The sequence below is a fragment of the Helicoverpa armigera genome, chromosome 29 (assembly GCF_030705265.1).
Source record: "Helicoverpa armigera isolate CAAS_96S chromosome 29, ASM3070526v1, whole genome shotgun sequence".
NCBI classification, from domain to species: domain Eukaryota; kingdom Metazoa; phylum Arthropoda; class Insecta; order Lepidoptera; family Noctuidae; genus Helicoverpa; species Helicoverpa armigera.
In genome coordinates, this window is record NC_087148.1 from 3,869,253 (window position 1) to 3,884,823 (window position 15,571).

General features: G+C 39.7%; 1 protein-coding gene across 1 annotated transcript in view; it reads left to right on the forward strand.

The window, feature by feature from the left end:
- Positions 1 to 15,571, forward strand: part of LOC110383457 (acetyl-CoA carboxylase) — an 87,720-nt gene that overhangs the window by 60,845 nt on the left and 11,304 nt on the right. Inside the window, exons 30-47 of the mRNA XM_064042611.1 lie at positions 1,564 to 1,656; positions 2,143 to 2,303; positions 3,540 to 3,720; positions 4,835 to 4,950; positions 5,351 to 5,471; positions 5,877 to 5,973; positions 6,346 to 6,452; positions 6,972 to 7,073; positions 7,711 to 7,813; positions 8,586 to 8,686; positions 9,230 to 9,400; positions 9,968 to 10,187; positions 11,068 to 11,206; positions 11,862 to 12,075; positions 13,015 to 13,201; positions 13,893 to 14,020; positions 14,621 to 14,735; positions 15,138 to 15,315. Coding sequence (XP_063898681.1) covers positions 1,564 to 1,656; positions 2,143 to 2,303; positions 3,540 to 3,720; positions 4,835 to 4,950; positions 5,351 to 5,471; positions 5,877 to 5,973; positions 6,346 to 6,452; positions 6,972 to 7,073; positions 7,711 to 7,813; positions 8,586 to 8,686; positions 9,230 to 9,400; positions 9,968 to 10,187; positions 11,068 to 11,206; positions 11,862 to 12,075; positions 13,015 to 13,201; positions 13,893 to 14,020; positions 14,621 to 14,735; positions 15,138 to 15,315 — 2,534 coding nt within the window. The remainder of the gene's footprint in view (positions 1 to 1,563; positions 1,657 to 2,142; positions 2,304 to 3,539; positions 3,721 to 4,834; positions 4,951 to 5,350; positions 5,472 to 5,876; positions 5,974 to 6,345; positions 6,453 to 6,971; positions 7,074 to 7,710; positions 7,814 to 8,585; positions 8,687 to 9,229; positions 9,401 to 9,967; positions 10,188 to 11,067; positions 11,207 to 11,861; positions 12,076 to 13,014; positions 13,202 to 13,892; positions 14,021 to 14,620; positions 14,736 to 15,137; positions 15,316 to 15,571) is intronic.

The window sequence follows — 15,571 nt, forward strand, 5'->3', positions numbered from 1 at the left end:
GGAGCATCGAGGGTCTTCTAGAGTCTTAAGAGTCTGATGCTACTGAGGTTGTAGTGTCTTTTAATGACTCCTGGAGGAAGACACTCCCTCTTCGGTCTTATGAAGACTTGTCACCTCCACAAAGACGTTAGACAGTGGTGGTTAGACAGCTGGCTACGTAAGCCGGAGCTATGCGGCGCGGCGATGCGCGAGTGCCACCACCGCACCGGCGCGCTCGCCGCCTTCGAGAGCTTCGACCAGTTCGTGCAGTACTCCGACGAACTGCTGGACTTGGTGCACGACTTCGCCAGCTCCGCCACTGTCCGGAGAGAGGTCAGTTCTGCACTGTTCTAGAACATTCTAGGAGGATCTTTCCTAATGTAGCTAGAGGCTGTCAGATTGTTCGAGAGTCATCCTGGTCCTGGAGTGTGTTAAATTCAACTTCAGGAACTGTCTAGTGTATTCTAGAAGATTCTAAGGGTATCCAGCAGATTCTACGTCGTTGACTTCGCAAAGGTTGTAAGATCGTTCGAGAGGTAACGTGGTCCTGGAGTGTGTTAAAGGCGACTTTAGGAGCATCGACGGTCCTTTAGCCTCTTAAGAGTGTCTTTTAACACCCCCTCGACTAAGACACTTCCTCTTCAGCCATTTGAAGACTTGTCATCTTCCCAAAGACGTGAGACAGTGGTGATTAGACAGCTGGCTACGTAAGCCGGAGCTATGCGGCGCGGCGATGCGCGAGTGCCACCACCGCACCGGCGCGCTCGCCGCCTTCGAGAGCTTCGACCAGTTCGTGCAGTACTCCGACGAGCTGTTGGACCTGGTGCACGACTTCGCCAGCTCCGCCACTGTCCGGAGAGAGGTCAGTTCTGTACTGTTCTAGAACATTCTAGGAGATTCTATAGCGTTGTCTCCCCAAAGGGGTGTTAGGTTGTTCGAGACATGTCGTGGTCCTGGAGTGTCTTAAAGGGGACTTTAGGAACTTTCTAGAGTATGCTAGAAGATTCTACATGGTTGTCTGCCTAAAGGGTGCAAGATTGTTCGAGAGTTGTGGTCCTGGAGTGTATTAAAGGAAACTTTAGGAGCATCGAGGTTCTCTTCATGACTGAGTGTCATGAGAGTCAGATACTGCTGGTCTTATCGTGTTTTTTGAATGACTCCTCGTCATTGAAAATTGGGGTTAGACAGAAAGTTATAAAATAAAATAATGTTTATTGACAAAAAGGTAACTTTACATTGTGATAGTCGACGGTGAGCCACAAACTAAGCACAGTTACTTACTAAGATACTCCCGCTTCATCTACAATAAGAAGGGTAATTTGCCGAACTTGCGTCTCAGCACAGTGGTTTTATGGTAGTAGGTATGTAAACTATAGGAGCCTATCTAAGTAAGGATCTCTGTATACTGCGGATATACGTAAGTGTCATGTATATTTTTATATGGCTTACTATTCGTTATTTTGATGGATATGACTTCTTCGACCTTCGACTTTCTTCGTCGTTGATCGATTTTACCCATGTTAAATCCAGTCCCAACTATAAATTTAGTTGATACCTATTCTCAAAAATACATTTTATTTGCAGGACTTGGCAGCGTTGCAGGAAGGCAGCGAGAGCAGGGATAGCACCAGCATCAACGTGGGCAGCGACTTCAAGCCTGCTGATGCTGATAATGAGGTAAATAGCTATGCTTTAATATGGTATAGCAAGTCATTTTATATGGTCAAAGGTTAACTGGAACGCATGGCAAATAGTAGGATAGTTCCAATTCAAATTTAAAATTACTAAGATTTTAGGCTCCATATGCAAACTTAGTAATACAATCTTTGTTATATTTTTTTCAATTAAATGAAATAACACAGAATCTTAAATTGTTATAACAAAAATTGTTAAACATAAATAAATTGTTTGTTCTCTATGCCTTGCAAAAACATTTTTCTCATTGTAAAACAGAAGATTCGCAATTAAAACTAAAACCTTTCTCCCTGTATTAAACGATCGTCTGCATTGATAACAAAGATCATTTACAGGTTTTAACCAGATTTTTTAACCGACTTCCCAATTACCTCCAAAGTTCTCAATTATCATATACATTGTTCATGTTTATTCGCACAATACTCTTACGTCTACCACCGCTTATGCACTATATTATTTGCCCCACAGGCCCCCCTAGAACCGATCCACATCCTTATGATCGGTGTCCGCGACTCTGGCGAGTCGGACGACAGCGCGGTGTCGCGTCGCTTCGGCAACTTCTGTCGCGCGCACCGACACGAGCTGCATCAGAAGCGAGTGCGGCGCATCACCTTCATGCTGCTTATCAAGTGAGTGCAGTAGCTAAAACGATATGTAGGTAGTTTTAGGTGTTTTTGCAGGTGATTATGTACTTTTGGGTGGTTTTGCAGATTTTGTCTACAATAATGGTGTAATCTTGATACCTTAATAAAATAAGGTGGTATTATAAAATGACCTTTATTATCAAGTGTATTAGATTTTAGGTTAAACTGCATGAATGTAGGTCCGATTAGGGATGATTTATTGTCGTAATCAGATTTTTAATTAAATATTTGTATACTAGTTTCTCTCTGTTTTTATTACGCTATTTGAAATTTTTGGTTCATAGTTATGTCCGCGAAAATACGACATTTTCGCACGAACACATGTTACAACCCGTGCCGATAAAGAATGGGATTAGAAATGGCGGCTCATTGAGCTGGGAGCGTCAGCACAACAATGCAATAACAATAAAAACTAATAACTGAATAACGTTAAAAAATATCGTTACCGTTGAAAGTGTTTCGTTATTTCATGAATTAAAATAAAGCTAATGTTAGTTAAATTTGTGATCGTTTTGAGACCACATTACGTAGGTACACAAATTGTCAACAAAACCATTACCTGAATCGCGGAGAGGGTAAGGTTGGATATAAACTAGTTTCGCTTCATAACTTTAAATAATCTTAAATATCCATACTAATATTATAAATGTGTAAGTAACTCTGTCTCTCTGTCTGTCTGTTATGCTTTCACGGCTAAACCACTGAACCGATTTTGATGAAATTTGGTATGGAGATAGCTTGAATCCCAAGGCCTTCCTTGGGCTTAGGCTAATTTACTACTACATATATGCTACTTTTTATTCTTCTTCGACTTTCTACGCATGCGCAACATTCACGTGGGCAAAGGCTAGTTTTGAAATAAAATGATGACTAAATATTATAATTTAGTTTATTTCCAGTAAAATTTCACATCTTGCTGCAATTACCGTATCAATATCACTAAAGGGGGGGCGGGGAACGCATAATGAAAGTCGTTATTTTTTTGTCAGTCGGTACCAAAGAGTGTGAGTATAGACGGAAATAATGTGCGAGCGAGAAGTGAATAGATGCGCCGCCATTTCTAATCCCATTCTTTATTGGCACGGGTAGTACATACTTTATGTTCGCAAATGTATGCAATTTTTATTAGATTATATACATCGAAATTACATACACATTGCAGAAAAGTGCATATACTGTGAAAAAACCTTTTAAATAATTTATGAAAACTCTTTCTTCCAGACGCCAATTCCCCAAGTTCTTCACGTTCCGTGCCCGCAACGACTTCACTGAAGACACGATCTACCGTCACTTGGAGCCAGCGTCGGCCTTCCAACTGGAGCTGTACCGCATGAGGAGTTACGAGCTCGAAGCCTTGCCTACTAGCAACCAGAAGATGCACCTGTATCTCGGGAAGGCTAAGGTAAGACCTCAGGAAGCTGGTGAAATCAAGTCTTGGATGACCAGCACAGAGAGTTGGGAAACCATTATCATCTGCCTAGCCTTTTCCCAACTATGTTGGGGTCAGCTTCCAATCTAACAGGATACAGGGTACCATTATGCCACATAGAGCGACTGCCTATCTGATCTCCTCCACCCAGTTAGCTTGGGCAACCTGAACCTCTAGGTCTATGTTACGTTCGCCAAAAAGGTATGTATGACGTCACTTGGAGCCAGCGTCGGCCTTCCAACTGGAGCTGTACCGCATGAGGAGTTACGAGCTCGAAGCCTTGCCCACCAGCAACCAGAAGATGCACCTGTATCTTGGGAAGGCTAAGGTAAGATCTCATGAAGCTGGTGAAATCAGCTCGCCTCTTGGAAGTACTCTTGGTTGACCAGTGTAGTGAGATGAGACACCAACATCATCTGCCTAGCCTTTTCCCAACTATGTTGGGGTTGGCTTCCAGTCTAATAGGATGCAGCGGAGTGGAGTACCAGTGTGCCACATGAAACGACTGCCTATCTGATCTCCTCAACCCAGTTACTTGGGCAACCTGAACCTCTTGGCTCTTTGACTTTGGTCTATGTAAAATTCGCTAAAAAGGTATGTATGACGTCACTTGGAGCCAGCGTCGGCCTTCCAACTGGAGCTGTACCGCATGAGGAGTTACGAGCTCGAAGCCTTGCCCACCAGCAACCAGAAGATGCACCTGTATCTCGGGAAGGCTAAGGTAAGATCTTGGATGACCAGGATATCTTCTTAACTTTGCCCAAGTATGTTGGGGTCAGCTTCCAGTCCAACTACACCAAAATTAATTTAGCCCTTTGCGCAAGAAGACGCAACAAACAACATCTTCATCTGGGTAGCTTTTTTCTATGTTAAGGTCGTCCAGTCTAATTGTAGCTAAGTACCAGTGAACCACATGGAGAGACTGCCTATCTGACCTCTTAAATCCAGTTACTTGGGGAGCCTGATACTCCTTGGCAAGACTGGTTGTCAGATTTTCAAGCTCCTGACTAAGTCATCTTTTCAGTTTCTTTTGTTTGTCATCTGCCAACGAACAAGTACTAGAATATCCTCATTTCTTTGTGTGCAGGTGAAGAAGGGTCAAGAGGTGACCGACTACCGGTTCTTCATCCGCTCCATCATCAGACATCAAGATCTCATCACTAAGGAAGCCAGTTTCGAGTACCTGCAGAATGAGGGAGAAAGGTATAGTATCGTTTATTCAAAGTTGGCTGAAAAACAGCAGCTTTCTAACGTCAAAATTACATAAGATTTTCCAAAAATGCCCACCCTTCATCACTTACTATGTGTTTTAACTGGGAAAAAAAGTGTCGCAACAAACTCCCTAGCAACACATGTCTTTTGATTTGATTAATTTTAATGCAAAAGTATATCATTCATGATAATACACTAAAAAAAAGACACATTTATGCTCTCAGGTCCCATCGCGCTATGAAAGTGAATGAATAGTGAGTGCACCTGTGTCCAACCAAATGCTTGTGCACTATAATATGTCCTGCGCAGCTGGCTGATCCTTATATGAGAGCAGCCGCCGTGGCCTGCTAAAAAGCCATTATTATTAAGATCATGGTATTTTTCTCTACAGGGTACTTTTAGAAGCTATGGATGAGTTAGAGGTGGCCTTCTCCCACCCTCTCGCTAAGAGGACGGATTGTAACCACATCTTCCTCAATTTCGGACCCACAGTCATTATGGATCCTGCTAAGGTGTGTTTATTAAGGTTGCACTATTTCCTAAATAATTGACTATTTGCCCAGCCCTTTCACAGTATAGCTTAGTATAGTTCGCGTCAAATTAACTTTAGAATTCTCAGGTTTCTTTTCTGAGGGTATTCTTGTCGCAGTTGGATAAAAAATTGCCTAATTTACTCCTTATTACAGGCATTAGCTAGGATAAACAGGCACAAAAATAATTAAAAATAAAGTGTTTTCGTGTATGTACTGTGTGCAAATTCATATTCATTTAGTAAATAGTTTTTGTAAGAAAACCAATGTTTATGCTGTCGGTGAAATTGGGACTTGGCAAAAAGCTGAAATTTTAATAAAACGACAAACAGATAGTCATTCATCAATTTTATTCAATAATATAGACAAATGTTCTGTTGTTTATAGATTGAAGAATCAGTCCTTGGTATGGTGATGCGCTACGGTCCTCGTCTATGGAAACTCAGGGTATTACAAGCCGAGATCAGATTCACTCTGCGGATTGGTAAGTTTCTTTTTTAATTTATTGGTCAAAAATTATAGTAATGTTGTGCCGAAATTGTAAGTTTCACATCACATCTGAATACAATTTAGTCGGCTAGCTTTCACTCCCGGTTAAAAACTAGCCTTAAATCTTCCTCGATAAATGGATTGTCTTACGTACTAAAGAATCTATCAAATTGGTCCAGTAGTGCCTGAGATTTGCATGTTCAAATAAACAATGTCAGTTCAGCTCAATAATATTAAGCATAGATTTTACATCTGGTTGTTCATAAATAAATCGTTTATCACTTCATCATATCTTGTACATACGAGATTTTTTTGAGTTCTAAATAAATAATCACTGTATTTATTAATACTATTATTTAATCACTAGGTCCCGGAGCTCCCACAAAGAACGTTCGTCTCTGCTTATCAAACGGTTCCGGCTACTCCCTAGACATCTACACATATGAAGAGGTTTCAGATCCTAAGATCGGTGTGGTAAGTAACTTAGTACTATAAATAAATCTTTTTCTTTTTTTGTAATAAAATTGTCTCAATATCGTCACCTGCCTTTTCCCAACTATGTCGGGGTCAGCTTCAACAAAAATGTTAATGAAACTTCTATGACTAGCTGTTTTACACGGTTGCCAACTTCCAGCAGCCAGAGAAAAATCTGCTTACTTTATAACTTTAATGTGTAGTATTTTTGTCTTTTGCAAAATTTTCTGATGATGACTGTTTTTCCTTTGATTGCTTTGATTAACATAACATTTTTTCAAAAATTTTAATCTTTAATTTTCTGTGTCTTCGAAATCATTTAAAATTGGCTACTAAACAGCACTTCTTGAACGTCAATATTCACAAACTCAATCTTCAATACTTACATCACTTGCTATGTATTTTTGCTGAGAAGAAGTGGCTTAACAAAGTTTTATCTATCTCTCTTCGGCAACAAAAATAATAATATAAGCTTATAATTAAAAAAAATATTATCAATATAACACCTCTATTCCACAGATAATGTTCCAATCCTTCGGACCCCGACAAGGACCGATGCACGGCCTACCAATCTCAACGCCGTACGTCACCAAGGATTATCTGCAGCAGAAGAGGTTCTTGGTAAGTCTTTATCTGCCTAGCCTTTGATTGAAGATTAGGTATTGAATTCTGGCAGTATGTAGGACCATTTAAATTATGTCATATTTGAATCCCTGATAAATCAATTGATAGATACATAGGATAAAGAATCCCAGGTTAGTCAACTGTGTTGGGGTCGGCTTCCAGTCTAACTGGATGCAGCTGAGTACCAGTGTGCCATAAGAAGCGACTGCCTATCTGACCTCCTCAACCCAACTACTTGGGTAATCCGACATGCCTAGCAAGCAAGCTAGCAAGACTACCCGTAACGACTGCCAAAGATGTTCAAATGACAGTAAATTTTTTTTTTAACTTCCGAAACACGGAGGAACTTATCTTGAAAAGATGGTCACTCATCTACGGTCCGATCAATCGACTCGCGCCGCTGTTAAATATTGTTGTCATTTTTTTTATGGGACTGGTGTCTCTAGTAAGCATATCGTTAGATATATTATTGAAATATCCAGTGAATTGATAATATGCATATGCATATATTTTCTCTGCGTCATAAATGACTGCGACAGATTATACACCTAATATTTAGTAATTATCGTACATAATCTTTATGTAACTTTGTGTTTCTCGGGCCAGTAAATAATGTATTTATTTCTTCCTTCAGGCGACCTCACAAGGCACAACATACGTATACGATATCCCCGATATGTTCAGACAAATGGTCGAGAGGAGATGGCGCGAGTGTATCGAAGAGGGCAGCGTTGATGGTAATGATAATTATTTCGCGTCCCGTGGGAGCTACTACCCGCACCGGGATAAAATATAGCTTATATTACTCGCAGATAATATAGCTTTCTAATGGTGAAAGAATATTTGAAATCGGTCCAGTAGTTTTTGAGTTTATCCATTACAACCAAACAAACAAAGTTTTCCTCTTTATAATATTAGTATATTAGCTTCTGCCTGCAGTGTCACCCGCTTTCTGAGGTAATTTTTTCCTGTACTTGTTAGATCTAATGACCAGTGTTATTGCTTAGCCACTAATTAGGACGATAGGCATGACAAATAACAAAATTTACAATCTTTTCTCTCACCGACAAATAACAACGAAGATACGATATGTTTGAGTATCGTGTTACGTCACGTTAGGGACTATATAAAAGTGACGTCAAATCTCTTATATCAAAATGATTTTTTTAGTTTTTTGTTAAAATAAAAAAAACAACAACAAAACAACAAAATACGTGTACAATATTACCAAAATAAAATGTAACTTTGTAATCACTCATTTTAAATATTATCTCATAGATCAGCTGATTAGTGTGCTTTTCTATTGCTATCCGTGAAAACCTATAATTGGCTTTTTGTTTCTATGTCTATAACATAGTTTTGTATAGCCGTTGGTTTTCCAATAAATTAATATTTTTTGGTAACCTAAAAGACGGGCTAATTACATTCACTATTTTTTTACCCTATCATCACACCTATTAAGTATGCCATAATAAAAACTTACTAATATTTATATAAATACCTTCGCAGGACCACCACCAGACAATGTGATGACATCAGTGGAGCTGGTTGTGGAAGCTGATGGTGAGAGAAGAGTTGTGGAAGTCACCAGACTGCCAGGACAGAATAATGTGAGTTTTTTTAACCAACTACATAAAAAGATGGTTCTTATTTCGACCCAGAATATATTTTTGTATAACTAATTAAATAATACTTATTGACTAAAGCATCTCGCGGTAATAAATATTTTTTGGATTCTGTAACTGAGTATTTAAGCCCCAAGTCCACCATTTTCAACTATTTATTTTTCTTTAATGTTTTTGACTGGAATATTACTGTAATAAAGTTTTTTTCGTCAAAAACTATGACCATTTATCGTGAATACCTTATTTTAACCACGAGCGAGATACCTATCAAAGAATTCTTCAATACGGACATATTATGTGACTGAAATTGGTCCGAACTATGAAAAATAAAGCATAAAAGTAATTAACATATTATAGTTATAAGACGTGTTTGAAATGTTAGTTTGTGATTTAAATAGTAATATATTTTCTATAAATAAAAAATATCTCCAAAAATCCTTTTTTACCAAATTTCAAGAATAATAAATATACCAACATTAATTTCTCCACACAGGCATAGTTGATCTAACCCTACTTTTCTATTAACAGGTCGGCATGGTAGCATGGCGTTTAACCCTGTTCACGCCGGAATGTCCCGACGGTCGTGACATTATACTCATAGCGAACGACCTGACCTACTACATGGGGTCGTTTGGACCCCAAGAAGATTGGGTGTACTATAAGGCTTCGGTGTACGCTAGAGAGTTGAAGATACCTAGGGTAAGTAAAATGCTTTAGTTTTGTATTTATTTTGAAATTTTAAATGTCTTTTTTGCCTAAAATACTTAGGCAGTTGTGACAATTCTTATCGTTCATCAAAATCTGAATAAGCATTAAAAAATGAGCGCAAAAAAGATGCCTAAAAGGAAAATAGATGCTCCTTTGTATGTATTTAAATATTGTAAAGGGAACTATGTTACACACCTATATGATTTGTATCCATATCAAATATAATCTAATACTAGCATCTGGCAGCCGTTTCACCCGCGTCCTATTTCGCACACCTGGCTAAAAGTTGTTCCTGAGACTTTTAGTTTACTGTATACAAAAATAACAACAAAAATAGACGTAGTTAAAATCATTAAATGCCCCTCCCGCTATAGGTTAGCAGCGGTGAGGGAGTGTTAGACTCTTACTGACTAAACACCGTCGTGTTCCGTCGTAGGCCTTTATGTACCAGGGCCGCGGTAACTCTTTCGAATAATCCCGCAGCCCCGGCAAAATACTACTATACCTGTCTATAGTTTTCATGTTTTACATTATTAACAATCCAATAACTATTTTCAGGTATACATAAGCGTAAACTCCGGCGCTCGTATCGGAGTGGCCGAGGAGGTCAAATCCGAATTCAACGTCGCCTGGCTAGACTCCGAGAGACCCGACAGGGGGTTCAAGTATCTCTACTTGACCCCCGAGTCGTACTCTAAGCTGGGACCCCTGGGGTCTGTGAAAACTACGCTCATTGAAGATGAGGGGGAGTCGAGATATAAGATCACTGATATTATTGGTAAGTTTTATTTTGTATGATAGTGTAATGTTGCAAAATATTTGGGCACCTATTTAAAAAAGAAATTCTGTTTTAAATTAGTGTTTACTTCATATTTTAATTCAACAAGGTTTATTGCCTTAATATGGTTTTTGAAACTATATAAATTTAAATATGTAGTGATATATTCTTCACTAGAAATCTCACCTAGATATCTAAAAATATTGTATATGTCGGCGTCAGGATCCGACATCATTAAATAAAACAAAGGGGTTCTCACACGATCACTTGGTTTATTCCAATTAACACAGTATTAGTCACTACAATTATTTATCACGAATTTGTGGGAGGTGTGCACTCGGCAACGGTCGGCGAACGAATGACCCGAGTCGTGCGCGCGCGCCGCTTTATATAAGGTCCACCGTTGACAGATCGACGGTTGACACATCGACGGTGGCGCCGTCATATATATACGGGTTTTCGTAACAGATTGTGTATCTACCTTTCGCCCGCTGTTTCATCTGCGTCCTAACGATACTACTTCCCGCACATGTATGAAAAGTTACCTGTTTGTTTTTATGATTTTATATTAGCTACTTTACAGCCAATTTTATCAAAATCCACCATGTAGCTTATGAGTGATAGCTGAACAAAATTCCATACATACATACTTTCACGTTTACAGTATTAAAAGCACCTAAAGACTGACACTAGGTTATAAATTGTAATTGTTGTCAACTGTATTAATTTTAAAACTACAAATTACTATGCCGTAAGGTGAAATTTGTTGAGACGACAAAAGTCATTTATTTGTAAATATATATTTTTTTTCTAATAAATTATTTCTTTGTAATATTTTTACCAATTTTACTAATAATATTATACTATCTTCTCCCTCTAGGCAAAGAAGACGGTCTAGGCGTAGAATGTCTTCGCGACGCTGGTCTTATAGCTGGCGAGACTGCGCAGGCGTACGAAGATATAGTCACCATATCTATAGTTACCTGCCGAGCTATCGGTATCGGCTCTTATGTTGTCAGGTTAGTCATGATCATCATCATCTCCCGAGCCTTCACCCAACTATGTTAGGGTCGGCTTCCAATCTAACCATAATAATAGTTTATATCTGTGTAGTCGTAGCCTAGTGGGTTAAGAACCAACCTCTCAAATATGAGGGCATTTGTTCGATTCCACGTCAGGCAAGTACCAATGCATCTTTTCTAAGTTTGTACGTACTTTCTAAGTATATCTTGGACACCAATGACTGTGTTTCGGATGGCACGTTAAACAGTAGGTCCTGGCTGTCATTGAACATCCTTTTCCCAACAAGCCTTTTCCAAACTAACTATGTTGGGGTCGGCTTCCAGTCTAACAGGATGTAGCTGAGTACCAGTGCTTTACAAGGAGCGACTGCCCTGCCTGACCTCCTCTAACCCAGTTACTTGCGCAATTCCTTGGCAAGACTGGTGGTTAGACTGGTTGTCAGACTTACTGGCTTCTGACTACCCGTAACGACTGCCGAAGATCTTCAAATGACAACCAGGACCAACCAACATAACGTGCCTTTCGAAACACAAAGGAACTTGTTATGGCAATATGGTCACCCATTCATGAACCGACTTTCTAAAACACTGACTTTCTAGTCAATTTATTTTAAAAAGAAACTGTTATATATTTTTTCCCTATCTTTCACAGATTAGGCCACCGCGTCATCCAAGTAGAATCTTCGTACATTATTCTAACCGGCTACGCGGCCCTCAACAAAGTGTTGGGCCGCGCAGTGTACGCGAGCAACAACCAGCTAGGGGGTCAACAGGTCATGCACCATAACGGGGTCTCGCATGCTGTGGCCCCCACGGATTTGGAGGCTGTGAGGACCGCGTTGAGATGGCTGTCGTTTGTGCCTAAGGTATGTTGGGGTCACTTTTGGGGGTCAAATCAAGATGGGGCTTGAAATATAGAGTACGTTCCGCGTTAAATTATATACCTCTAACAACAAAATTATGATTTGTAGGTTGTGCCAGATGGTTTTTATTTGTCACTTTTGGCTCATAAGAATGTAGGTTTTTGTATGTAATGACGGTTTTTGCACAGACGAAAAGGTTTCATTTTGTACGGCGAAATCATAACGGTTTAAAGATGTTGAAGGATACTCCTTGTGGCCCTTACTGGCCACATACAATAATAATCTGCCACATGTAGTGGCTTGTTCAAATTACTATCTTTGATGTCCAACGTCTGTGACGTTGCGTTTGTGATTAAATTTTAATATACGGTATTATCGGCACCGTACTGTTCATTTTTCATGAATTAAAGACGATTGTATCAATTAATCTAACACAAAAATTAACCACATTGCCGTATATATATTTTTTATATTTTTCACTCTTTTTTTAAATAGATTTCTTTTGTAACTGCTTGAGCAATAGGTATGGGTAAGGTGTGTACTAGCCAACATGATTAACTATTTGAATTGATTTTATATACAAATTTATGTACACAATGTTGTATAGTGATATTTAAATATGTGTATACGGTTCTTCAAACCATACAGACAGAATTGTGTTGCTGGGGAGTTTGTTCCACTTCTTCTTCCCAGCAAAAACACATAGGAAGTGGTGAAGGGCGGGCGTTTTGGGGGCTGTCTTTTGTATTGACGTTCGAAAAGTGCTGATTTTCAGCCTACTTTGAATAAATAACTTTTGATTTTGATTTTTTGATTTTGTAAATGGAGTCTACAAAATTAGGCCATATTGGCAGTCATAATTGGAGATAATCAAATGAAAATTCCTTACTGCATAAAAGATTTAATATCACAACCATCAAACATATACCCTTTCTTCCGCAGGACAAACTAAGCATGGTCCCCATAATGCGTCCATCAGACCCCATCGACCGACCAGTCGAGTGGGCCCCCCCCCGCGCAGCACATGACCCGCGCCTCATGCTAGCGGGGGACGCGGCGAGGGCGGGCTTCTTCGACGTCGGCAGCTGGGATGAGATCATGCAGCCTTGGGCTCAGACTGTCATTACAGGTAAGTTTTATTTTCTTAGCTGTCTCTGTAAAAAAAAGTCGAAAAAATCGTGAGTAACCTCCCCACTCAGAGACATTTAATGGTTACTTAAGCCAGTCCTTAGTAAAGGATTTGTATGACATTCCGTCACTAAGGAGTGACTTAAGTAATCATTAAATGTCTCTGAGTGGGGAGGTATAAGGACCAACCTATTATGTATGAGGGGTCGAGTTCGACCTCCGGTAAGTACCAAAGCAACTTTTCTAAGTTTGTATGTACTTTCTAAGTATATCTTGGACACCAACGACTGTGTTTCGGATGGCACGTTAAACTGTAGGTCCCGGCTGTCATTGAACATCCTTGGCAATCGTTTCGGGCAGTCAGAAGCCAGTAAGTCTGACAACCAGTCTAACCAAGAGGTATCGGCTGATATTTAGAAACAAGCGACTTGAGAACCTTATGAAGGAGGTTAAATAGCTATAATTTTGAGTTTTTACTGTCCCATGCTGTGTTAATCTGCGTCATCATTTCTACAAATAATTAACAGTCAGACATTTGATTAACACTATATGAAACCAAATTAATCCTTATTTAGAGCAGTACTTTACCTGTTTAGTCTGTACTTGTTTATAAAGTCTTGTTACGATTACCTTTAGTTAATGCCTATCTACTCTAAAAACATAACAATTATTATTTATAATTTTTCTTCCAGGTCGTGCCCGTCTGGGTGGTATCCCGGTAGGAGTGGTAGCCGTGGAGACCAGGACTGTGGAGCTGACTCTACCCGCCGACCCGGCCAACCTGGACTCCGAGGCCAAGACCTTGCAGCAGGCTGGACAGGTGCCTACTAACATATAGAGAGAATTAAGCAATTTTTTGACAGATTTGATACTTGTAAATTACCAAAAAAACGTTTCAGTTTTAATATTGTTTTTCTAACTAGGAAAACCTGAGATTTCATCCGCGTTTTGTTTGAACTATTCTGCCAAGCAAAAAATAGTTATGTTCTTTCATAAGCTCTAGATTAGACTGCTCACTGTGGTCTACTAGACAATCATGCAGACTGCAGACTGATAAAGTTGATTTCACATTTTGTAATATTATAGGATCAACTTTATTATGTAAAGATGCGCGAGATTTCGATTATGATGATGAAGATTTTGATGGCATGAAAAGCGATGCGAAATTCAGTGACGAACTCGTCAATATCGATTCAATTATTCCGCAAATAAACAACAAATAGACAGACATAACAAAATATTTTGTTTTCAACATAATATTTTGTTATTTCTGTCGAGTATACGAGTGTGAATTTGTCAAGATGTTCATATTTTATATTTAGCCACCAAAACTAATTCATTATAGTAAAAATTATAATTTAGGATATCACTAAAACTCCACTATATAATATTCTAATCATTGCTTCTCTCTTCAACACAGGTGTGGTTCCCCGACTCGGCTTACAAAACGGCTCAAGCCATCAACGATTTCTCTCGTGAAAACCTACCCATCATCATCTTTGCCAATTGGAGAGGTTTCAGTGGTGGACAGAAAGGTAAGATTTGGATTATAATTAGTTTTCACCTGTAGTTTAACCTGCGATCCAAGGGAATTCTTCCCATAGGAATGAGGATTAAAAGTGTTCTATGTCCGTCTCAGGGTTGTAAAATACGTTCTGACCAATTTTTTGTCAATTTAGTTTAGTCTTTTTTTGGTAAAAGATTGTGTAATTAAGAAGATTTTCTGTTATGTATTGGCACATATTTCTTGTTAAATGGTTGTTATACAGAAATTGATTAAGATTGTGTTCTGAATACCAAACAGAATTATGACATTTTATTTATTTACTAGCTACCCTGCGGGTTTACTCGCGTCTGACAGAGTTACTTTGGCAATCGAGTCCCATGTCTATTTTAGAAAATTATGCAGTTCTACAGATTTTTTCATTTTTCCCCAGACATGTACGAACAAATCCTGAAATTCGGTGCTGAAATCGTACGTGCATTACGAGGGGCTACAGCCCCCGTCCTAGTATACATCCCGCCCGGCGCCGAGCTGCGAGGCGGCGCCTGGGCCGTCGTGGATCCTTCCGTCAACTCGCTCAGGATGGAGATGTATGCTGATCCTGACGCCAGGTCGGTACTGCATCCACATGGGTTACTGTAATGCTAGTATACATCCCGCCCGGCGCCGAGCTGCGAGGCGGCGCCTGGGCCGTCGTGGATCCTTCCGTCAACTCGCTCAGGATGGAGATGTATGCTGATCCTGACGCCAGGTCGGTACTGCATCCACATGGGTTACTGTAATGCTAGTATACATCCCGCCCGGCGCCGAGCTGCGAGGCGGCGCCTGGGCCGTCGTGGATCCTTCCGTCAACTCGCTCAGGATGGA